Below are 24,435 nucleotides of genomic sequence, written 5' to 3'. Positions count from 1 at the left end.
TTTATAAATCTCTTGCGTCTTTTATTTCCCATAACAACATTAAACTTTAAAACCCATGATCACTAATTCCGAGTATATTCAAAATTGAACCCGTTCCTTTCCATTGTCCCGTCTCGTTTCCTGATTTTAGTGGCATAATAGGAAACACTAGCCTCTTGCCAAAGAAAAAAAAAAAGTATGGAATCACTTAATTGAAATTGGATTTTGAGCACTTAACTAGTTAAGAATAATAAAAATGGTACCTTTGAGAGGTCAAACTGTTATAATATTTAATAATAAAGGTATCCCGGATTGAGTGAAGGAATAAGAAAAAAAATATGTTTCAAAATTAATTAATGTTCGGGGTAAGTTAACATAAGTTGACAAACTTACAGGAAAGTAATTTAATGTTATTTTTAATTATTATTATTATAATATTGAATTAATAATGAAACGTATTTATGGAAATTTTGACTAAACTATAATCATGAAATGTTTAACTCCAAGGTTTAACAAGACAGAAAAATACCATTGAATGTCACTTTGACAATGACTTTTCTATGTTTACATTTTTGATCTTTAATTTCAACTTGGGCTATATATTTCCTATAACCTCTTGATTGAGTAGTATATATATATATATATTATTTGCTTAAAACTTTGCGGTTAGAAGCTATATAAGAACTCTTTACATAATAACTTGTATAAATAATGTTTAAATATTTACAACTCTCCTCAATTAATATAAAAAAATACTGTACTATCATTTATATATAGCTTTAGACCAGTATTGATATTAAAATGTCTTTAATTAAAAGAGTAAGAGTTATAAATTCAAAATGTTTTACATTAATACCAATTACAAAGTCATCAATTAGAAAACGAAGCAGTTTATGCCTATGGGTGAGGTTACAACTTCATAGTCCGTAAATTCATGACACAACGTAGGATTTCTGTTTAGTCTAAATATTAAATTGTACTTATATTTACAGCAACAGGATATATCTACAGAAATTAAACTAAAAATTGAAAGACACTGGTCTAAGATTGTATTTAATAATAATAATAATGATGTACACAATTGTTATTACATATTACCAATGTTCCCCTATCCATCTGGAAATTTGCACATGGGACATGTAAGAGTTTATTCAATATCAGATACAATTGCTAGATTTTATGCAATGAATGGTAAAAATGTTATTCATCCGATTGGTTGGGATGCTTTTGGTTTACCAGCTGAAAATGCAGCCATAGAACGTAATATTGCACCTCATAAGTGGACAAATGCAAATATCAATTCAATGAGGAAACAACTGCTGCAATTAGGCTTAAATTTTGATTGGAGTCGAGAAATATCCACATGTGAGCCTCAGTACTATAAATGGACACAATACATATTTTTGAAATTATTTGAAAAGGGACTGGCATACCAAAGTAAGGTTGGTATAATAATAATACATTCTCACAATATAAATGTAACTCCAGAAGGTGTAGTGAGAGCCTCTGTATATTGTTAATAATGTGTAGAACACTAAGAATATTAATATTTCTCGAATTAATTTTTAATCCATAATGGTAAAATAGTTAGTCAGAAATTGATATAGGTTTACATATTGACATCTATATGTTGTATCATCATGAGTCCTGACATTGCCAATTTTTGTAATTATCATTTAATTGCACATATTTTTATCAAAACTTTTTATTGTATTTGTAAAATATAATTAAGATATAAGTACTTTTAAATACTTCTCTCAGATAAAATTCTATTTTAATTTTTTTTTACAACTTTGTTCTTACACATTTTTATACTTATAGCATACTAATTGTGTCTCATCATTTTAATCATATTATATACCATTATTTAAAGCCTTCAGACACTCCAATTTTATTTATATATACTTAAGATTACTAATAATATACTTATGTATATAATTAAGATTACTTGTAAGGCATCTCACCTGATGACAAACAGATGAAGTAATTAGTTTGTATATCTTATAACTTGAAATGAAATGTATTGGATAATATTATTAAGTACAGGTTACAAAAAAATAACTAATTATTACTGTACTGTTGACAGGCAAAAGTGAACTGGGATCCTATGGACAAAACAGTTTTAGCTGATGAACAAGTAGATGACTCTGGATTTTCTTGGAGATCAGGAGCAAAAGTTGAATCCAAAACTCTGACTCAATGGTTTATTAAAACTACAAAATATGCCAAACAATTGTATGATGGATTGGATAGTGATTACTTAGAGAACTGGAAAGACATTATCAATTTGCAAAAGCACTGGATAGGAGAATGTGATGGAATTGTAGTATCATTTACAATAAAAATAGGAAACAAAGTTAAAAAATTTGATGTTTGGACACATGAGCCCTATAGATTTCTGCATGGCCAATTTTTAACAATGAGTAAAAATAACATTATACTTCAGGAAGCGACAGATGCAGACACAAATATTTTATTTTGTTTCAATCCTATTACTGGTACTGATCTACCAATTTACATAACAGACAAAGTGAATTATCCAATTGGAAGAGATGTCTATATAGCCTCACCAGCAACAAATCAAGATGATTTTAAATTAGCTACATCCCTAAATATATCAGTCAATAAAAATGACAATGAAATAGACTTTGAAAGTGATAATCAAAAAGTTATAGGTATAGCACAAAAAAAGAATGTGGGTGGCTATTTTGTAAATTCAAATCTTAAAGATTGGCTAATATCTAGGCAAAGATATTGGGGTACACCTATACCAATAATACATTGTGATAAATGTGGTACTGTACCTGTACCATATACAGAACTTCCTGTTAAATTGCCACATATTGAATCTTCAGAGTATGGCAGTCAAACATTGACTAAGTTAAATGACTGGGTTAACTGTAAATGTCCAAAATGTCACTGTGATGCTAAAAGAGAAACTGATACCATGGATACATTTGTAGATTCATCTTGGTATTATTACCGATTTTTAGATTCACACAATGAAATGGAACCATTTGATAAGGAAAAGATAAATACTAAGATGCCTGTTAATATTTATGTCGGGGGTAAAGAACATGCCGTACTACATTTGTATTATGCTAGATTTATGAGTTATTTTTTACATTCACTTGGATGGACACCAACAGCAGAACCCTTCAAGAAACTTCTTGTACAAGGAATGGTTATGGGGCAGTCATATAAATTAAAATCAACAGGAAAATATTTACATCCTGAGAATGTTGAAAAGATTGGAAAAGAATATAAAGAAAGACAATCTGGAGAACCAGTAGAAATGCAATGGGAAAAAATGAGTAAATCGAAGTTCAATGGAGAAAATCCTGAAAGATTATTATCAAATTATGGATGTGACACAACTAGGCTTCTTATATTGGCAGATGTTCCTCCAGCTACAAACAGGAATTGGTCAGATGCAAGTGAGTAACATATACAGTGGACCCCCGGTAGTCCGACAATAATTTTGCAGGGCAGTGTCGGACTATCGAATTTGTCGGATTATAGAGTACTGCCTAAGACCCCTTATAGTCCGATTTTTTTTACATAAGGGTACCTTGTAATCCGACAAATTATAGATCCAATGATGATTCTTTATATTATATACATACAGTGGACCCCCGGTTATCCGACAAACGTTTTGCAGGGCAGTGTCGGACCATCGTATTTGTCGGATTATAGAGTGCTGCTTAAGGGTCCTCTGCTTATAGTCCAGAATTTTTTACAAAAGAGTATCTTGTAATCCGACAAATTACAGATCCAGTGATAAGATTCTATGTTATATATGTATGTATGTATATGCACTCTGAAGTATATTGTCAAAGTAATATTCAATAACAAATAATAGACAATGTCGGATTACAAGGGGGGCCGGATTACCGCGGGTCCACTGTAGTTACATTAGCTCAACATAGATGGCCGTTGCCACTTTCCATCAGGTGTCCCATGTACTGCTTTACTATTCCATTTATATAAAACAAAGAACTACTACTTAATAATATAATTGTTTATTGTAAATTACAGCATTACCAGGAGTTTTAAACTGGCAAAATCGGCTGTGGATTACCATAAGAGATTTTCTCAAACACCGAAATAATACTTCCATAGAAAATAACTTGAGTGATGAAGAATATACAAAACTAGAATCAAAAATATGGGACTCGAAAAATTACTTTATTGCAACCTGCACTTATCATTTCCAACACACCCACAAACTCAGTGTCGGCATTTCAAGATTGCAAGGTTTAACAAATACATTAAGAGTGTGTATTCAGAATTTACATATAAAATAAATTATGGGAATGTCATAGATAAAATTTAGTGAATTGATAATAATTATAGATTTTAGTTCTTTTTGTATATGTAGTGAGCAATAAAAAATTATTGCACATTATATGTATATACAAAGATAATAGATTTTTTTGTGTAATTTAATTGGTTTCCAAGCAGACGGCCCAAATAACGTTTTGTGGTAACCGTCGCCTATATTCATGTTATATGACGACGTTATATACATAGTGCTTTAACTGTAATGCAATTCCTGACGTCAGCCCACAACTCATGTGTTGCCAGTCCGGAGGATTAAGATGTTATGCCACCATATCCTGTAAGTTACAGGCTCAATCTTGCCCTTCAACCGAAACTGCAAGCAAGTTGCTTGAAATGAGCTAAATAGAGGTAGTATGTAAATTATATATTTACAATGTGCATAATATTTTTTAGAATAATTTACCATGTGAATTTATAAGCAACAGTGAAGAATTCGAAAAGGCATTGGCATGCCTAATTATTATGTTGGCACCAGTCATGCCACATTTCTGTTCAGAACTCTGGGCGGGCTTCATATCAGCTCCTAATAGAAAATCTGGAATAAGAAATAATGTTATTAACTGGAATAAAAATGTACTTGAACAAAAATGGCCAAGAGTTGATGATAACTACAAATTATCCTTTTTATGCAAGGTGAGCTTTAAATATTCAGTAGGTATAATATTATAACGTATGTTTTTACTTATAATAAAATCGTGACGAGGCGAATTGGTTGTATGTTAAGTTTACATAAAAACAACTAGAAACAATTTTTTTGGAAAATGTACCATACATCTTGTTGTCTTTGTTAAAAGTGCTTATGGATTTAGACATGCTTTTTTTTCGAACTACTCTAATGCTGTTGGCCGCTGCTGGCCTTTATAGCGTCATCGGACATTAGAGGGCGAGCGCACATGGCACTCGGAACTCCCGGATGGACTGATATTTTGTACAATATATAAGATAAAGCAGTAGCTATAGGATAAAGCAGTATGAAATGTTGATATCGTTTCACATTTCACAGTAGTCTAGATTTTTTAAACAAGGTTATTTTAATATACCTATATAAACGTAACTGTAAAACTACATTTTCACAAAATAAAAAAATTCTCTTTAGCTCATTGGTATGAAGAAACAAAAAAAAATTAAAATATAATGAAAAATTTGCTAATAGTAGTAATAATAGAGTAAGCCGAAGAGAACGGAATGTATTTACGGCAAAATTTCACTTGGAAATAGAGTCAACCCTCCTATAATGCGGTGAGTGCGTACCGCGTTATACGGAAACAGAAGTTATAAGAAACTTGGATTTAACCGAACAAACGAAGCTAATTCTTAGCGTGTTCTATGGAAACTGTCCACCCCGTTGTATGGAAAACGCGCTATAGGAAACTTAGAATTAGTACAAATCACATCATAATATGATATAAAAACATTAAACGAAAACTGAACTAAACGACTAAGAAACTAAGTTTTCCAAAAAACACAATGAAGACTTTTGTAAAATTAGGTAATCTTTCAACCTCCATCCTCGCTGTCAGATATGAGTCGCCGTCTTCTTTTCAAACATTGAAGAACGCATTGAAAAATCTCACATAGAGACCCACATTTTTTATTGTTAAATGCGTATATTATTTTTTAAACATATTTTTAGTGCAATTATTTGTTTGTTGTATTATATTTTTTAAATAAATTTACTTTCGTTGCGGAGTGACCCATCGGTGGGCATGCGGTATTTAATGTGTTATGGGCAATATGTCTTCCTCACTTGGTTCACATCGGTTTCGATTGTTACTAGTCATACATAGGCTGCGCGGAAGGAACTTATGGTATGCTGTTGAACGGAAACCGCGGTGTATGAGTACCGCATTATAGGATGGTTGAATGTACAGGTACAGGTAGGTTGCTTCCTACATTGTTCCTTGGGTCTATCCAAGCGCGATAGCAAGGAGCGTGTTAACAAGGAGACGCAAGGTCTCTGAACATAGACACAGTAATTTTATTGCACGGACATACGATTAAGTGTCGATTGTACTACATTAATAAATCATTTTAAATTTATAGGTTGATGGGGCAGATAGATGTGATCTGAAAATTAAAGCTACAGAACTTGATAACCTAAGCTCGGAACAAGGGTTAAAAATAATGTTGGATCAAACTGCTATATCAAGAAGAACAAAGAATGGAATACTAAGAACTAAATATGAATTATATCCAGGTTGTAGGGCTATATTGCACATATTTACAAAAAAACAAGTAAAGCAGACCAAGGAAGATAATAACGAAGTTGCAAATGCCCAAGCAAATTAAAAAAAAAATACTACGTATCATCTTGTATAACAAAGATTAGAGAGTCTGATAGCGACGCTTTATGATAATTTCTAGAAATTGCTGCCAATAACCCGTCGGTCGTCGTAAAATAATAAGTCGGTATGAAATAATGACACAATGCACTAGTTTATTACGTCTCAACGCATTGAGGTCTATTATAGTCTATGGATTCTATCATGATTCATATAAAGACATTAGACTATCACACTGTCTATATAATAAACAGTAATTAATTCTATCCTTACTCCATAAACTAAATGCTCTAGGAATAAATTACGTGTTATCTAATGGAAACCATATATGTACTGGTATATTTAAAGTAGCTATTTAAATTAATAAATAATGACTCAACATATTTTATATGAATGTCAAAGACGGCTACTAGCTCTGATAGACATCCCTGACATCTGATAGACTGTGTAAAATTAGGTACGTACACAAATTTCCATGAAAGTAGTAACAATTTTAAAAAGTTTCACTAAGCCAACCGATACGAAAATAATATTTATTATAATTTTGCAAGAAGAGGCACCGAAACATTAACTGATATACAAAGAACAAGAAGTGAAGTGAATGTATAATGAATAATATAAATGAAACAATAAACAATTATTCCTGTTCAATATATTTTTAATTAATCCTAAAGCTGCCTTATATCTGTAACTTGGTTGTATAATTTATGTAATGAATATAATGTACCTAGTGATTGGATATCCATATAGAATTTACTATAAATAACATATTTTGTACAAACTAAAATGTTATATCAATTTTTTCTGTCATACATACAATATGCATAAATACACGTCTTGTTACTATTTTTTATTATCGTGATCAATTTAGTATAAAAAAATCTTTTCAGATCACCGCTTTGTTGTTCTTGGTGAAAGAGGTACAGTTTGGTGTGTATTTAATATACTCCTTTGGTTACTTTTACGCTTAAATATATCAGAGCTTGTAATATCTATTCATTTCTTATATTAGATTCTAATTTTAACGCCTATAAAAGAATAAGGGCTATCTGTATCATCTTCATGAAAGGCTTCCATATTTCCAATAGTATATTTGTATTATAGCCAGCACTATTGTAACATAGTATTCTAGCATGAGTGGGTACACTGAGTTACAAAAAAAACACAAACCACTTTTTGTATAATTTATTTTATATGTACTTCATGCTAGCTGTTCGGTACATTTAACTAAGACTTTCCAATTTATCGTACCATGCGGAATATCAATACCTCTTCATATCGAATCTAGTTTTCTCTTTTTTTTTCTTTTGTATTTGTTTTCCCTCTAAATATCTCATCTTTGTATTGTCGTAGATTAGTCATTGTATCCTGAAAATATTTTTTTATTAAATTACTTCTATATATACAATGAAAATTTATTCATATGATTCATACCATTCTTAAATTACGTTAAATTATAGCCAGCCAGATTGAAATTTAATGAAATAAATAATGACATACACCAACTTACTTTTCTGGCTTCCCGCCATTCCAGATTTCTGAGACGAACCAACCCTTTTAGATTACGTTCTAGTATATTCAGAAATTCAGAGCGAGAAATTTTCGGTGCTTGCGTAGTTCCATTAACTGTATCCGGTGAGACGGTTATAGTCTATAATAAAATATTTATTATCCTTCCAATACTATAAATATGAGTGTCATGTGAATTTTTATAGGATGGGTACAATCGTAGTCATGGTGGCCAACCTAATGGTAAGCGGCAGACCGTCGACTATACGAGGGCACTATCAACATCACAACATGCTCGTGGTAGGTAGTTAGAGGACACCTCATGCCTCCATATCCTGTTTTGTACTTTAAACATACACAAACAAACCGTTCCGGTTTGCATATAGGTACGACGTAAATTTTTGAGGATTCTCGCTCTCTCATGTCGGTTCAAGATAAGTTATAACAATTGTGCTATTTTTAACTAACATAAAAAAGTAAATAACATCATTAATCATCGACGATAATAATACGTTCCAGTCTTATTATTTCCTAGATAATTGAAGATCTAAACGACTACTTTGGGTTATTTTTAAATGTTCTTTGAAGTTCATATTATATATATGAGAAACTTTAAAAATGCGACAACTGCAGATCCTATAGATGTAGAAGGTGATATAGAATAACAGTGATATAGAATAGTTACTTACATTGTCGTCAGTAAATTGATTATTTACTAAATCCGATATTTGATTGTAAGCACTCTTCGTATCGTTGATTTGCTGCAATCATATAAAATTACCATATATGAATACCGAGGTACATATAGCATATGTTTAAACAATATTACGTAACATGGTTTAAAAAAGCAGTAAATACGCATCATTTAGAATTGTATTAGGCAGGTTATTACGTAGTAGATGTGTCGACATGTTTCACTTCTATCTTTAGTATAGTGATCTAGAAGTTTGCTGCCTGACTCCTAAAGGTCGTAAAAAAACATAATAAACCTCGACTGACATTGGTGATGATAACACCGATACCAAATCAAATATGTCTGAGGAGGTGGATTATGTTGGCATATCATAAGTGTCTAGTATAACTAAATTAAATATTAAAGGCGTTTAAGATACTAATTTTATTAAATGGACACAATTACATATGTTACTATATGTATACTTTATTCACTTAGCTTTTCTTGTAATATTTTCTTCGGATAATAAATTATGTACTTACCTCTAAGATTAAGTGGAATATTGTACCAAAAAATCCCCACTTTGGTGTGTTTGCTACATTTTTACCTGACTTTACTGCTGTTTGTCTATATAATCGATCTTTATCTATTGCTTTGTCAGCAGACGGCTGAAAGGAAATAAAATCGCAATTAAAATATTTATTAAAACCTTTATTAGGTACTTCTAATTTACAATACAAACATGATTAATAAGTAAACGTACATACCTATATATATATATATAGAAAATATTGAATGAAAAAGTATAGATTATTTGATGAAAAAAAGCGATGGTTCTAAATGACGTAGATTAGATACATTCAGTATATTTTGTTACCTATACTTTTGTGACTTTATTTCAATACCCATGTCATCTAGCTACCACCTACATACCTACTTAACCCACCGGAATCGCCGTAGATAGCTAATGCGACCTGGTGGTTCCAGCAATGGCGACTCGAAATCAAATGCGATAAGTCCCGGTGGGTAAGCCACCGGACTTTCTTGGCCAAGTGGGCCATGTGGTACCGTAGTCTTAAAGGTAGGTAAGTACCTAAATATTTTTAGATACTCTATATAGTAGGTGCTATAACTCAAGAAAGTATAGAAAAATAGAATAACATATAAATCAGCGACAATGAAAAGGATATAGTTAGGTTTTTGCGAAATCAGGTATGGAATTTTGTGCACACGACTCATCTCTTAACTGTTAAATTCGCAGGCACCGTTTGCGCTCATTTTAAAATACTCGACTGGAAGCCGACGGAAACGTAGCTGCAGTAATCATGCATTGCAAGAGGGAAGGAGATTAGTAACGAGGACTAATAACCCCATAGCTAGCATTGTACCAAGTCAGATTGACCTCAATGCGCTTCCCCCTAGAAACCATCGTGATAAATTCCTATGAATTTGCCAATAGGCTAACTAAGCTAACCTCATGCTCAACTTATCATCCTTTCCATTATCATCAATTAAAAAGTCGTATTATACCTACGTACAATTGGTACTATATCCAATAACTACTAACATAGAACTCATCTAAAAACTTCTTTGATGAGTTATCAAAGAAGTTTTTAGCTTCATTCAATTGGCAAAATATTTATTACTCGTTAATTATGTACTACTTACTGGGTGTGCAGTGAAGTGAGGCGCAATAATTGCAATGATCACGAGCGCAGCTAACGCGATGCTGTGATGGGACATCACCATTCTCGTTAAAGACTATTGGCAGCTCAATTTTCTAAATTGATTGATAATTTAGTCAACAACTGTACATATAACACCTTCGCGGTACCTACCAAGTATGTGTAGGTACCTACCTATTCATTATCCATTAATATGAATACATACTGTAAAAATAGAGAATTTCAGATCCTTTATCACAATCGATAGTCTAAAATGTTGCACCTCCAAGAAACCAGTGGTCTTTGGGTTATACACATGAAATATGAAGTGCTTTGTATTCTCCTATAATCTGTAAAGGTAAATATTTTATTTTTATATTAGTATTTATGAAATTTAAGTGGAAGTACGATGACACTCAGACCTATGGTTTGGAAATTTGATAGGTAAGAATAGGTTTTACTCAGATAAAATTTCCAAACCATAGGTCTGAGTGTCATTGTCTTTGATACGTCGATACAGGTACATTCATATGCTCATACATAATTATGTTCGCTATTACGTTTTAGGAAGTTTATATTTACTAAAGACACGTTTCATACTTGCGGATTTCCTTATTTCTTGAAGTTAAAAACGAGTTTTATTTAATTTACCTTACTGTGACAGGAACTTTAGAAATTTTTATTCGCTTCCCGCTAACATTTACGTTTGCGGGGTAATATAGAGCTCAGTAATTAGATGAAAAGTTTTATCACGACGTATTTAGAGTACGTAATAGATATGTACAAATTGCCGCTTTTAATATAAATATATAAACGCTGATTACTATTTTCCATTAGGTGGGTCGGCAGTTTGTTTACCATTTCAGTTACATATAAAATATTAATAATTTAATCTTTAAAGATTTTTTTTGTATAGATATAATGCCTGGGTAGCGTTCAACATTCGTTTGAAACTGGACACGGTCTAGAGTTCTAAACCATAAAATTAAAACAAAACACGACTTTATCCGTCCGTCTGTCACAACGTTACGATTTTTTTGATATCGCATTTTTTCGGGTATGGTTTTGTATATTATTGAAGTTACATGTTGATGTCTGTGCTATTCAAGTGTATAGGCTTACGTTACTACTTATATCTATTTGTTGTTAGACATTTCCGTTAGATTAGTGACGTTAAAATAATAATTATTTTGTGCATGCTAATCTTGCTATAAATTTTTGTCATTAATGTTTTTTCATGTATGGAATGAACCTTCAATTAATTAATTTTATTATATTCTTTATTGCACTTATATACACTTTTTTACTATATACTAAAAAACAACATATTTAGCGGATAATGGTAGTACAAGAGTTCTAAATACACAAATAGAATATTACTAAATACAGTTACTAAATCTATATATTATAATACATATATAAAACGATACTATACTAAATATATTAAAGCAAATATATATGACTATATAAATACATAACGACCTAAGCATATACATAAATACATTAAGCGATTAAATATTAATAAGCACGTACTTTATGTAGATACAATTTGATACAATAGAAATTGAACTAACTCAAATTGAAAAACACTTTATGTAGATAACATAAAGTGTTAAAGACAAAGTAGAGGCTCTACATACCTATTAATTTTTACGGTTATTGTAATTCAATTGGCTATGACAGATTGAATCTACATTTGGGATTATTTTATTATATGTACTACTTAAAATGTATGTTATTTTACTACTATTATTATTTTACTTACATCTAGACCCAAACTAAGCTGTAACTGTAACTGTACTGTGGCTTTTTGTACAATACATAGAAATAAATAAAATTTTCTGTAATAAATACTATATATACGTAATATACATACAGAGGGGGGAAGGGGATTGTTAGTAATGTGGACTGTTGACCCCATTGCTAGCAAAGTACCATGTCAGGTTGACCTCCTCGTGGTTCCCCCTGGAAACCATCGTGATAAATTCTTGGTGAATTTGTCACGATGGGCTAACTGACATGACCTCATGCTCATCTTATCATCCTCCACTGGTGCCCCGCCAGCGTAAACCGTTAGCGCAGGCGGGTGCACCATTCCATTATTATCCACAAAAAAAATATATACATACAGAACACTCAGATTATAATTTGCATACTCATGAATATAAATGATTGTATTTTTGCGAGAATCGAACCAACGATCATACAAAGCATGCAAGGCGGTGTGTTAAAAACCAAGGTCGTCAAATATTGTACTTATGTTTCAACAATAACAACTTTGAATTTTTTATACAAATATCGCCACTTCATCGACATGACTCTGTGATTATAAAGGCCAAAGTGCCAGAGAAATTACTCGAGACAAATTTTCAATATTAAATAAGTGGGATAAACCTGTATATGATTTATTTATATAGCATTACAGTTTCCCAATATAGTCACATAGGAAGATTACGTACATATATATATACACAGTAATTAAAAGGACACAACAATCTTAAGATTATTTACTATCTCAATAATCTACTGCTATCCTACGATCTGATTTATCGCGCCGTATACATAAGGCTATATGAGGTCAACCTGTGTTTGCCTGTACGGGGTCACAACTGGAGAACCTTTCTTTGATATTGGATGGTGTAGAGTATAGTGATGTGTTAATCGAGTATTAAGTATTTATAGATCTTATGCAATGTATTAGATGTATCTGCAATATCTACCTACATTCCTACCATAATGCTTGTAGTAGTACAATCTTAGTACATTGTCGTACGCAGCACTAGTTTTGGAGATAGATACCACAAAAAAATATTGTGTGAACAATTACCGTAACACTTCATGCCCAAATACACGCACAAAATAATAACTTCACTAGGCTTAAGTAGCACAAACTGTCAAAATTAATATAAAGCAATCCTACACACTTAATTATGCACAAAATTTACGTATATAAATATACGTAAGTATGCCCCATACTATATCCTTGATAATCGTGTGTTTTGGAAATTTATATTGTAAGCTAACACTGGTTGCATCTTATATTACACAGCACAAGTACATTTGCCTTTAAAAATAAAAACTGGCCTGATATTTACAATGTGTGGTTTACCTAAAATGAATAACTTCGTGTAATATGTATATAGGCACTCTTGTTCACACGGTTGACTCTAGCACTGTGGTCTGGCTAAGTAATGTTTACAAGGGAGCGTGTCAGCGTCGCGCGTCGGGGCGGTACCAAGCGGGCCAAGGCCGTACTGGAGGTGATTACGAAGTCTTCGTTATGTCAGCTTGCGTTCTACTTATGCAATGTTGCCTACCAATTCAATGCAGTTCGACGAACCAGTCGTACACCCATTAAGGTAGGTATGCAATTAGCTTATGTTTCCTATTAGCATAATGTATAACATCTTGATTTTACGTTACTGTAACGATTTTGTGTAATCAATCAAGAAATTTTGCCATCATAGTAATCAGCCTTTTTAATTCCACTGGGTAAGCAGTAGGAATAAGATATAATTTCATTATTCTAGCGCAGGTTATTTCACACTACCTTGTTGATGAAAAGGAGACACGTTGTATACTTAACCTTAATTTGGTAATAATTAATATGAATTTGTAGTTTTTATAGTAGGTCTTGGTTATTAAATAAACAATTAGACATGTATGTGGTAGGGGGGAAGGGGATTGTTAGTAATGTTGTTGACCTCATTGCTAGCAATGTACAATGTCAGGTTTGACATCCACGCGGTTTTCCCTGGAAACCATCATGATAAATACCTCATAAATTTGACACAATGGGCACTGATATGATCTCATGTCATCCTGCCAGCGAATACCTTTAGCGTCGGCGGGTGCACCTTTAAATATTCATATTAGAAAAAAAAACATGCATTTGGTATTTACATGTTTATATAATTCTCATTTACCACAAATAACAATAAACAGAAACAGATATTAAAATAATCAGTCATTTAAGAAATGAGTATAGTCGACCTAATTATTACACTAATAATATTATTACATTAATAAATTTAACATATTAAACAGTCATATGCCTTTACACAATTTGCCCATAAACACTGTTACAATTAAAAATAAACAAAATATTACATTTGAATTTGGAATCTGTCATTCTTTTATGAATGTTCATTGTGTTTTCTGACTTCCGCGCCAATAGTTTATCAAATATTTTAGTGATATTAAAATGGAAAACAAAATCGCTGCGATTAGATTACACAAAGTAGGTATGGAGCCAAAACTCTCTCCACCCGCTTGGCATTAGTTGAATGTTTGTGTAAAGGGCTATTGATAGGTACAATGAAACCTCTGTTTGTGACAGAAAAAAATTTGGCCGTTCACTGACCATTCTTGAGGAGGTGGGTAAGTCCCTTAACAACATCATGTTTCATTATCAAGAATGGTCCTTTCAGCAAGTCCCATCCAGATCATAAAACGAACTTTCCGAACTTAATCAAAGCTGTAGACTGGCTGTCATCTAGTCCCGATATAATGGGCTCGATTATGATTTATAATCAGTTTAAGAGAGAAGAGAGGCTTGCTCTAAACGCCATGCTAATTTGGAGTCCCTAAAGCAATTCATAATATTGGCAGTGAAGAATATTCCCATGGAAAAAGTACATGCTTCTATTGATAACTAACCTTAATGTTTAAAGGACTGAATGGAGAATATTAATCTTTAAAAATTAAAACACACACATACAGTAATAAATGTTATATGCCAATAGAAAAAAGAGCGGTGAAGGCGAGTGTTGACCGTATGTCGTTAAAGGGGTCCCTTAAACCTACACCGGGGTTCTCTCTGCCGCACGATGGACCCGGTATCGCACGGTGAATCCAAGTAACGCTAAGAAATTCGTCTCTAAAGTAAACCTAGTCACAATTTCAATTTCAGTAAAAATGTGCAAAATGTTGTTATTATGAAATTCCAAAAGAGGTTTGTACCTAGGTCATCAACTTTCTGGGATGATCAGATAATTTGTTAATTATATACCCATTACTACTAATCGAATTCAAAATGGTGAATCATTTCATTACTAGTAAAAATACGCACCATCAACATCAACAGATCTTTTACGATCTTAGAGTTAAACTAGTAGTCTGTAGTCGGGCATAAGAGAAGAGGCCATCTTCAATCGAGTTTCTTTTCTGAAAAAGGTCGTTATTTGTATACAATGACTTTGTTAACTGTAAGTAACCATATGTACCTACATATATTTAATTAATTACCAGTAGGTACAGGAAAAATACATTTACGCTTGTACATATCGAGCATTAGGTACAGTAATGTGGGACTCTCCCAACTATTTAGAATTGTACAGTAAAACCTCATTAATGCTATCTTGCAATATGACATGTATAAAGCGACAGTCTCACTTATCCTCAAAACCTATCCATATCATCAGAAATTATGAAGCTCGGAACGAACGAAAAAACCGTGAATGTATTGTACAGGTATTTGAATCGTGATTCAAACTAATTCGTGAACTTTCTGTTTGGTGTTATGCGCTGCCCGATCTTCTTCGAAACGCAGTGTTTAAATTCTCAAAAATATTCGTAGTTCGTCAACTGACCTCATAATCATATTTAATCAATTAATTTATTACATCTATTTTCAATTAGTTTTAATATTAAGAAGTAACCAATTCCATTTTGCGGTATTTTTTTCTAAGTGTAGAAACGGAATCTTTGAAAAGAATAGGGTCGAGACGGAGAACAGATCTCATCAGCGGCATATAACCCCAGGCTGTGGCGAACGTGTTGAGACACGATTGTCGTTGAACGAAATGTTCCGGATCACTCCAAGACGTCCTGCAACAATTAATCGGCTCTTTATGTTTTCCTATATAAATAATTGTCCACTCCAATATTTTCTATCTAATTATTTGTAAAGATATAAATCCTGTATGACATATAGTTAGTACATAAATATAAATATATAAGTAACTATATATCAGTAACAAATTAAATAAAATTTATTGGATTCTAAGCTATTCTAGCTAGTTCACAAATAATGCCAAAGTCGCTAGGTGTGTGTAGTAGCGGGATAGGTTAGGTAGCGGACCTGTACTTGTGGTGCGGGGCCTTGTAGCGGCGCCGCTGCGCAAGCTTGAGCGGCGGGCGGCGCGTGAGATGTGCCACGAGGCAGTTGAGGAGGATGTCCTCGCAGTTCCGCGCGCGCCGCACGTGCAGCCGCAGCGCAGGCGCGGCCGCCGCGTACAACGCCAGCGTGCCGCGGTGCACTAGCGCCGCGCCCGGCAGCACCATCGAGTACGCGCCGCCCCACTTGCTGCTGTAACCCCACGCGCCCTGCGGGACCGCACGTAGATTATTTATTAATTAAAACCAAGACTAACCAATAATAAAAATGATTGAAACAGAGAAACCACTTAGAGGTTTTCATAGAAGCATAGTAAAAAAGAAATATACAAACTAACAAGAGAAAAGCACTACGTCATGTTATTATATGACGCCCGTGATACCGATGATCAAAGAAGTGGCGCTCTTATCCTGAAATTTCGATACTTTCTCCTTCCTTTCCCTTCAACCGAACCACAGTCTACAAAGCAAGCGACTTAGCGGCTGATATAGGTAAGATGGTGGTAACCACATGAACTTTTTAAGAAGTCAACTTCAGTACTTAAAAAAGTTTCTAATTTTTATACTTTATACATAATGGTACACAAAATCTAGCGGTCAATAGCAATGTGCTCTCAGTATGTATATATATGTATATACCTATAGTTTAATTAATAAAAGCGAATCTGCAGTTAGAACTCCTTAATAATATACAGGGTGTAACGGAAAGGGTATATCAAGCCAAAGGGATCGGATACAGTTAGTTATATAAACCCTTTATGCATATTTTCTGATCAAATATAATACTTTAAACAATTTTTTTTTTCTTTAACTAATTTAATGTTACATCAAAATAAACGGGTCCCAACATTAGCGGTCATTATCATCATCGTGAATTCAATGTCAGTCCTTTAACGCGCTCTAACTCCTACGCTCTCTTGCGCCCCTAGTTGCGAGACATCGTTTTGTATGGCACGTGGCGAGGGCTCTACGTGCCATACAAAACTATGTCTCGCAAACTTTACTTATTTATTACTCTGTGTATGGATTATTGCCAATTAATGTTAGTAAGTAGGTAAGCAGATTCACTTACCTACGTTTTATAGTAAGAGTTCAAAGGCCTACCCCTGCTGCCATATGTAAGGCTGTATGCTTGTATATGGAGCTCCGCATATTATGCAGCATCTGATACGAGTACACCATCATTTCCTCTGATATTGTACACTTCATTACACATTATGTGTCCCCACAAAAAGAAATCTGCCGGCGAAAAAAACCCCGACGGTACACTCACGCGCATCACATAAATTAACATCCACAGGTGCTACAAAGTATTATATTAATAAATACGTAATATTCAATATTACTTACATTATTTTTAAAAGAATTTTAACACAAAACAAAAACAAGTTGACGTAACGACGTAGCGAGAGCGACTGAAGAAATAAATATTGCGCATTAGTTATTACAATTCCTGTTCGCCTGGTACGGGGAAGACCGTACTTGCTGACCCAATCCGTAAAAAATTGTTTTGTGTTAATAAATGAAAAGTACAGTTGTCTTAATAATGTTAATTCTTAGCATTAATGAATAATTAGGTGTTTAACTTGTGATATTATTTTTAATTTGTAGACAAGTACTTGACCACAATGTAGTTTTTTTTTCTTTTTTGCGATATTCCAATAGTCTTTTCTTTCTTTAATGGATGATAATAGAATCATGTACCGACGATTGACGATTTCCAGGGGGGGGACCACGTGGAGGTCGACCTAAAGGGGGACATCCCTGGAAATGTGGTAAATTTTTAGCAACATACTGTTACCCTTTATTAACAATCCCTTCCCCCATATCCCAATTATTGTTGTCAATCATCTAATAATTATTCACGAAAACAAATTCGCTACCTCAAAAATTAAAACTATAAACATACATTTTCCGTTTGCTAAATCAGTACACGCAGTGGTTCATTTTACCCTTTTCCAGGATCTCCCCAAATTAGAGCTTAGAGTTCCGTTTTAATTTTACAAAACCTTAGTCAAAGTGATGATCGTCGTTGTCATGAGTTCCTAGTACTTTTGAATATGATTTATGTATTTGTAATGAGTGCAAATCGAACTGGCATCATTCATTAGCGGAAGAAGTCTTTGTTCTGCAGTAGAATTAAGCGTAAATTAATCAAGTGTCCGTATCAACTACAGGTTGACCGTGTGGACGCTGGTTTGTCGGTGTCATAATAAATATTAAATCGACGGCCTCGGTGCTTTAGCGGTGTGCTTTACTTACAATGGTCACGGGTTCGATTCCTCGCACGGTGCAAATATTTGTATTCATGAGTGTAATTGTTTGTATCGATTTAGGTATTTTCTATGTATATTATGTATGTATTTAGAAAAAAAAACTAAGTATTTGTATCAGTTCATTAATAATAATAATAATAATAATAATCTCAGGACAATTCACACAGCGCCATCTAGACCCAAATTAAGCTAGCTAAAGCTTGTGTTATGGGTCCTAGACAACTGATACAAATACATTTTTTTTTTGTAAATACATACATATTATACATAGAAAATACCCAGACCGATACAAACAATCATACTCATGAATACAAATGTTTGTGCCGTGCGAGGAATCGAACCCGCGACCATCGGTCGTAAAGCGGTAGACTAGACCGCTAGACCACCGAGGTCGTCATAACACAAGCCCTGCTTACCGTGGGACTAGATGGTGCTATGTTAATTGTCCAGTGTTTTTTCATTTATTTAAATACAAGATACGCTTTAAATCGCGCTATCTCACAGTTCAGCGCAACATAACTCATTATTGGCTATCTACTGCTGAATCGAATATTAATCCAAGGGTAGAATAAGATGCCCTTGGAGTACTAAGGGTATCCAGCCATCGGAGTAAAGTTCTGTCCAGAGTAGACTACTATTATGATGTAGTAATTGTAATGTGGGTTATATTCCATTATAATCCTTTAAAAAAATCTCAGTAGGCGGCATAGGCAATCGCAATGTGACAAATATTCTGAAAAAAAAATCTATTTACTGGCCAGTTACTTAATGGAATGGTTTGCCTGTCAATATATCTTTGGTGTGACTGCAACTTGGAATTAAAAAATATTTTTTATTTGTTATTTGTCCGGAACCCAAAATGCAATAAAAATACCAGGAGCAATATGAAGAGGTCTTTTATTCCAGTAAATTTGTGTTATTTTTAGGCATTATGATGTCCATGGCCCGGACAGCTGATTGGGGTCTAGTGTTGTGCAAAGTAACAAAATTCTAAATTAATTTTGGACGTAGTCACGGTAGTAAATGTATTTTAAGTGTAGTAATACTTCAAAAAATCATTTTTTATTATACATATATATAAATAATAAAAATGAACATAAATATGACTCCTCGTTTTAAAACTATGTACCTAAGTTAATAGAAATGCAAATCACCGCCTAATACCATACCTTGGCTTCATCCCAATAATGCGTGCGTGCTGGGTAGCCAACAATGCGTTCTGGGAAGTATTGCCAAACGCGAAATGCAAAATCTAATTCCTCCGCCAGCAGTGGCGCATCACCGTCCAAAGAAAACACTGCAGCAGTAGACACCGCCCACAATGGTTGCCATCTAGCAGACACTCCCTCACTAAAACAAGGCAACATACATATAAGGATGTTAGATAAGGAATGCCCATCTGTTTCGTCTAGCAGTAAATAAAATAAAAACTGATATATTTCTTTCACTGTTTTTCTTACCTATTATATCAATTAACATATAGGCTACTAGATGTTACTGTGATGACATACATAATAATAGCTCGCTTTATAATTTTGCATTCATCTTACTTCTAAGAACAATGAAGGGCCTACATAATATAATCAATATACGTTATTACCCAGGGTAGTGAGTGGTGGCATCTATGACCAGTACAGGCAAGGCATCTCGTGTATCTCCAGCTAAGCGCGCTAATGATTTTAATGAAGGCGCTGCACGCTCGCTGTCCCATACTAATACCACCTGAATATTACAGAGTTATACGTACAAAAATGCAGAATAAAAATTTAAAACTTTTGATATAACTAAAATTATGTCAAATATAAATCTATACAAATATTATTTTTATTTATTATAATGTTCTCAATATGTTAATCAATAAGTATTCTGATAAACATATAAAAACATTATAATAAATTTTGATTTTCTAAAGTAGTAGAAATGAGTATTCTGTTCATATAATTGTAAACAACCGTGAAAAATTCTTATCTGAGCTTGAATTTAATATAAATTTTCAATTTATAATGTGATCACAAACACAATATGAGACATGAAATTAATTCAAAACAAGTTGTTGTCTCAAGATGAAAAATATACGCAATAAACTATAATAAGAAATAAGCATCAAACAACATATCTGCAAGAACATTTATCCTAAAAAGTGGAGAATTAGAGATATTGTTTTTTAAAGTTTTGTAGAAAATTTGCTGTCGTCAATATTCGTCAACAATTATTAACTAAATCTATTTTTACGCAATTAATATTACATAGCTCTAAATATTTACACACCTTTTCACAAAACTCGCTGCTGGCGATATTTGCAAGTAATTTGTGTAAAGCTGGTGATGTGGCCTGAACATACAGTAGAGCTGTAAATGTATTACCGGGTGTAGGCGGGGGAGAGGTAAGTGGTACTTCGGGCGCGGGGAGAGGAGCGGGCGGCGCGGGGGACGCGGGTGGTGCGGGTGGAGCTGGAGCTGCAATGGGGTAATGTGCACGGGAATCTCCATAAGTGGCTAGGGTTGCCAGAGCTCCAGGTGTAGCATTCCAAATTAGAGCTTCACGTTGTCTTGAGGATCTATGTGCCAAAATACGCTCCAGTAATATCTGTATATAAAATATTTTCATAAAAATCATATAAAAACTTGCATAAAATAGTATTAGTATCTCAAGTTGTAATACTGTTACCTCTACTGTAGTAAACACAATTTTTTCGATGGAAGAAAAATACTGCTCCCATAATAGCTGTGTTTGTTGTCTTAGTGCAAGTACACGTTCAGATGACACTGAACGGACTAGCTCTGGTACCTACAACAAAATACAGTTGTACTATTCAACTTAAGTAACTTTTTCAATATTTAACTATCGTAACATTTTAGTTATAGTAATAATAATTAAGAAAGTGCTGTTGTTACAATGTTAGTATATCACTTTTAAGTCATTTGATGAGTTCTGGGAATTTAAAAATAATCACTAAAATTGTTTCAGAATTATCGAAAATACAGCACAACAGAAAACATAATAGACAGTCACAATTAATCCTTTTCTAAGTGGGTAGATAATATCAAACATCAAGTGATACCTGTAACAGCAGACGTTCATCTGCCCATATTACAGCGCGACGCCAATCTATACGTTCGTCAAATGGAAGCCGCCACCCATTACTTAGCAAAACAGGGATACAACCTGCTGCTAGTGCTTCAAGAAATCGATATGAACCAAGGCGACGACCACGCGCTACTAAACAAAATGTTGAATTTGCCAATAACTGCTCATAATCAAATCTAGAACAAAATAGAATAACTACTTTTACTATATTTATAGAAAACTAGACCTTCCGATGGTCACGAATTTGATTCTTTACTGGTACAAATATTAGTATTTATGAGTATGATTGACTGTATCATGTCTTTTTTATGTATATAATTTCCAAAAATAATTAAGAGAAGGAAACTTCAAGCTGTTCCTGGGACTTAGATTTCTAAGACTTTCTCTCCCAGATGATATATCCAGCTCTTGCATGGTAAATCTATTGCATGCTACTTGAATGGTAAGGTTTTAAAAAAATTGGGGGTGATAATAGATCCGTGAAAATTTTGAGAGAGACATCCTCCTTAGTATTCTATCTAAAGAGGATGTCTCTCACTCAAAATTTTCACCGATCTATTATCAACCCCTATTTTTTAAAGTCTTAATTTAATGTTTGCCAGGTCAGCTAGTATGCAATGTATGTTTGCCATATAAGTAATTATTCATTAATAGGCAGATTCAAAATGTCATTTGGTTTCCATTACTTATACCTTTTCCTACAACAATTTACTTATTCTATTAACTATACGCAAGTAAGAAGTATTCAGTCTGTTTTGTAAATTAACAAATATAATCCCAGATAAAAAAGCAACTTATTATCTTCTACTTAGAAAGTACTGTGTCAAATTAAAAAAGAATGAGAATATTAGATATCAAGAAGAGACTAGTGAAGAGTTGACTTCCTTATAACTAAAATTTTTGTTTCCTTTGGTTTTGGTTTCCCAAGAATATAAAAATCTTACTTATCATATTCACGATTATCTTCATCACATCTTTCGTCTCTCAAGTCTTTCCAAGATTTACCATGACGACAAGTAGTGACTAAAATAAGATTATTGCCATCATGTAAATGCCACAGGGAATTTCTTGTTTCACTGCCTATACCATGAACATAACGTTTTCCTTTAAAAGCCAACAGGTGTTGTCGTGGTGCTGGGAATGGATTAGCTGTAGCAGCAGGAGGTACTCCACCACGTTCTGGATGCTCTTTGTGAAATAATGGCAGTGATATATCAAATCCATCACGAAAAATTGTTTCAGATGCACTTGCTCGAGCCATAATAGCTTCCCCAGGATCAAAACCTAGAGCCCCTTCTGCATAATCAGGCCACGTACCAGCATATAAATTAAAAATAAGATGGTTTCGGCCATTCTTCCAATATGGTAAATGTAACAATCGTGATTCTACATCAGAAACATGTTCTGGTGATAAAGGGTCTGCATCCAATGTATCTACTGCTGGCAGAAATAAGCAGGCTTTGGTTGGGTCTTTTGTAGCATATCGTGATTCTCGTAATACTGACAATACCTTACGATATGATGTGCTTATCGGCCCTTCTGTCGGGTACACATATATTTTTGGATCACTTCCTTCACATTTGGAAAAATCGAAACAAGTTTCCATACGACATGGTTTGGCAATAGAATCGGGTTGCCTTTGAAGATGAGAAGGTGCTTCTGATAATTCTTTATTTGAAGCAAATGACGGTAATTGGTCCCGGCGACTATTCTGAATTAATTCTGATTTTAATGGATGTCCGGAAAAGTAACAATATAATAAAAATGAACACGATAAAATAAGTAGAATATATCGTTTTTTAGCTTGCATCTCAGCTAATACCACTCAAAACTATTAAAAATACATTGCAAAAAAATCTAAAATTAACTGAATTCCACAGAAATTAATAAATTCCTCTTAATTTATAAAAATACTTATAATATAAAGAAAATAGACAAATTTCAGCTACTGTTTTAAAAATTTTGTAATTCTTACTATTCTTATTACAATAACAAAGTTTTATTCTGTATGACTCAAAAAATATTAGTAAATTTGTATTTGTAATTTTTTTTTACGGTTGTAACGTTTTCACGGAAGGGCAAAGTGACTCTGCTTATACAGCCATTGTCTTCAATTTGTATTTGTAATTTATACAAATTGTGATATAATTTTTTTAGCCTTGAATTATGATTTAGGAATGTCGATAATTATGGATGTTTAATAAACATTTATCTTTTTTACATCTTTATTTTAATAAACATTTTTAGTTAAAAAATGCCAATACTTGATTAAATAGCCCACATACGTTTTTACACTCAGAGACAATATTGAAACATTAGTTTAAATATAATGGGTATTAGAGCAAGAGCCCACGACTGCCAGACATACGTCATTTTAATAAACGTGAAAGTTCTTGTATGTGTGTCCCCAACACAGGTAAGAACGATCCCCAAATATGAAACCTGGATCGTGGTTCCTTTGGCAGGTACCAGGTAACAAAGGTGTAAAAAAAATCATACCAAAT

At 33.3% G+C, this 24,435-nt stretch overlaps 3 protein-coding genes across 8 annotated transcripts; 1 reads left to right on the top strand and 2 right to left on the bottom strand.

Moving 5' to 3' along the window:
- The first annotated feature begins 626 nt into the window (after positions 1-626).
- Positions 627-7,583, top strand: LOC131845398 (leucine--tRNA ligase, mitochondrial). 2 transcript variants are annotated; one of them, XR_009357632.1, is made up of 7 exons: positions 627-882; positions 972-1,421; positions 2,066-3,416; positions 4,018-4,256; positions 4,717-4,956; positions 6,367-7,062; positions 7,496-7,583. XR_009357632.1 is itself a non-coding variant. In XM_059194457.1 (6 exons), the coding sequence occupies exons 1-6, from the start codon at positions 781-783 to the stop codon at positions 6,610-6,612; spliced, it is 2,628 nt and encodes an 875-aa protein (XP_059050440.1). In that variant the 5' UTR covers positions 627-780; the 3' UTR covers positions 6,613-7,420. The 2 variants fall into 2 exon arrangements, 1 of the variants encoding a protein (XP_059050440.1); XM_059194457.1 differs by lacking the exon at positions 7,496-7,583 and having other exon boundaries at positions 6,367-7,420.
- A 290-nt stretch (positions 7,584-7,873) lies between these two features.
- On the bottom strand, positions 7,874-13,864 carry LOC131845399 (uncharacterized). Of its 4 annotated transcripts, none has more exons than XM_059194461.1 (7): positions 13,547-13,863; positions 10,678-10,801; positions 10,456-10,567; positions 9,330-9,455; positions 8,804-8,875; positions 8,116-8,256; positions 7,874-7,973 (listed from the first exon to the last, which is right to left on the bottom strand). In XM_059194461.1, exons 3-7 carry the CDS (start codon positions 10,534-10,536, stop codon positions 7,890-7,892), a joined length of 504 nt encoding a protein of 167 aa, XP_059050444.1. In that variant the 5' UTR covers positions 10,537-10,567; positions 10,678-10,801; positions 13,547-13,863; the 3' UTR covers positions 7,874-7,889. The 4 variants fall into 4 exon arrangements, with proteins under 4 accessions (XP_059050444.1, XP_059050441.1, XP_059050443.1 ...); XM_059194458.1 differs by having other exon boundaries at positions 13,561-13,863; XM_059194460.1 differs by lacking the exon at positions 13,547-13,863 and adding an exon at positions 13,279-13,386.
- Positions 13,865-15,239: 1,375 nt separating this feature from the next.
- LOC131845401 (exostosin-1) lies at positions 15,240-23,940 on the bottom strand. Of its 2 annotated transcripts, XM_059194463.1 has the most exons (8): positions 22,876-23,940; positions 21,906-22,107; positions 21,512-21,631; positions 21,113-21,430; positions 20,445-20,566; positions 20,014-20,194; positions 16,534-16,778; positions 15,240-16,280 (listed from the first exon to the last, which is right to left on the bottom strand). In XM_059194463.1, the coding sequence occupies exons 1-8, from the start codon at positions 23,739-23,741 to the stop codon at positions 16,100-16,102; spliced, it is 2,235 nt and encodes a 744-aa protein (XP_059050446.1). In that variant the 5' UTR covers positions 23,742-23,940; the 3' UTR covers positions 15,240-16,099. The 2 variants fall into 2 exon arrangements, with proteins under 2 accessions (XP_059050446.1, XP_059050447.1); XM_059194464.1 differs by lacking the exons at positions 15,240-16,280; positions 16,534-16,778 and adding an exon at positions 19,281-19,577.
- Between the last annotated feature and the right edge of the window lie 495 nt (positions 23,941-24,435).

Source organism: Achroia grisella, unplaced genomic scaffold (assembly GCF_030625045.1).
Source record: "Achroia grisella isolate CSIRO2021 unplaced genomic scaffold, CSIRO_AGI_Agris_v1 utg4646, whole genome shotgun sequence".
Classification (NCBI taxonomy): Eukaryota; Metazoa; Arthropoda; class Insecta; order Lepidoptera; family Pyralidae; genus Achroia; species Achroia grisella.
This window is presented reverse-complemented; position numbering and strand designations above follow the sequence as displayed.

What these genes read in the sequence shown, in the direction of transcription:
- LOC131845401 (XM_059194463.1), bottom strand. Translation starts at nt 23,741, where the DNA reads ATGCAAGCTAAAAAACGATATATTCTACTTATTTTATCGTGTTCATTT. An exon ending in TTGTGTTTACTACAGTAGAG is followed by an intron (nt 21,431 to 21,511) that starts GTAACAGTATTA and finishes TTTTATATACAG; the next exon opens with ATATTACTGGAGCGTATTTT. An exon ending in GCAGCGAGTTTTGTGAAAAG is followed by an intron (nt 20,567 to 21,112) that starts GTGTGTAAATAT and finishes TGTAATATTCAG; the next exon opens with GTGGTATTAGTATGGGACAG.
- LOC131845398 (XM_059194457.1), top strand. Translation starts at nt 781, where the DNA reads ATGTCTTTAATTAAAAGAGTAAGAGTTATAAATTCAAAATGTTTTACA. An exon ending in GAAGCAGTTTATGCCTATGG is followed by an intron (nt 883 to 971) that starts GTGAGGTTACAA and finishes TTATATTTACAG; the next exon opens with CAACAGGATATATCTACAGA. An exon ending in GTTTAACAAATACATTAAGA is followed by an intron (nt 4,257 to 4,716) that starts GTGTGTATTCAG and finishes AATATTTTTTAG; the next exon opens with AATAATTTACCATGTGAATT.
- LOC131845399 (XM_059194459.1), bottom strand. Translation starts at nt 10,536, where the DNA reads ATGGTGATGTCCCATCACAGCATCGCGTTAGCTGCGCTCGTGATCATT. An exon ending in TATTCCACTTAATCTTAGAG is followed by an intron (nt 8,876 to 9,329) that starts GTAAGTACATAA and finishes ATATGATTGCAG; the next exon opens with CAAATCAACGATACGAAGAG. An exon ending in ATCAATTTACTGACGACAAT is followed by an intron (nt 8,257 to 8,803) that starts GTAAGTAACTAT and finishes ATTTTATTATAG; the next exon opens with ACTATAACCGTCTCACCGGA.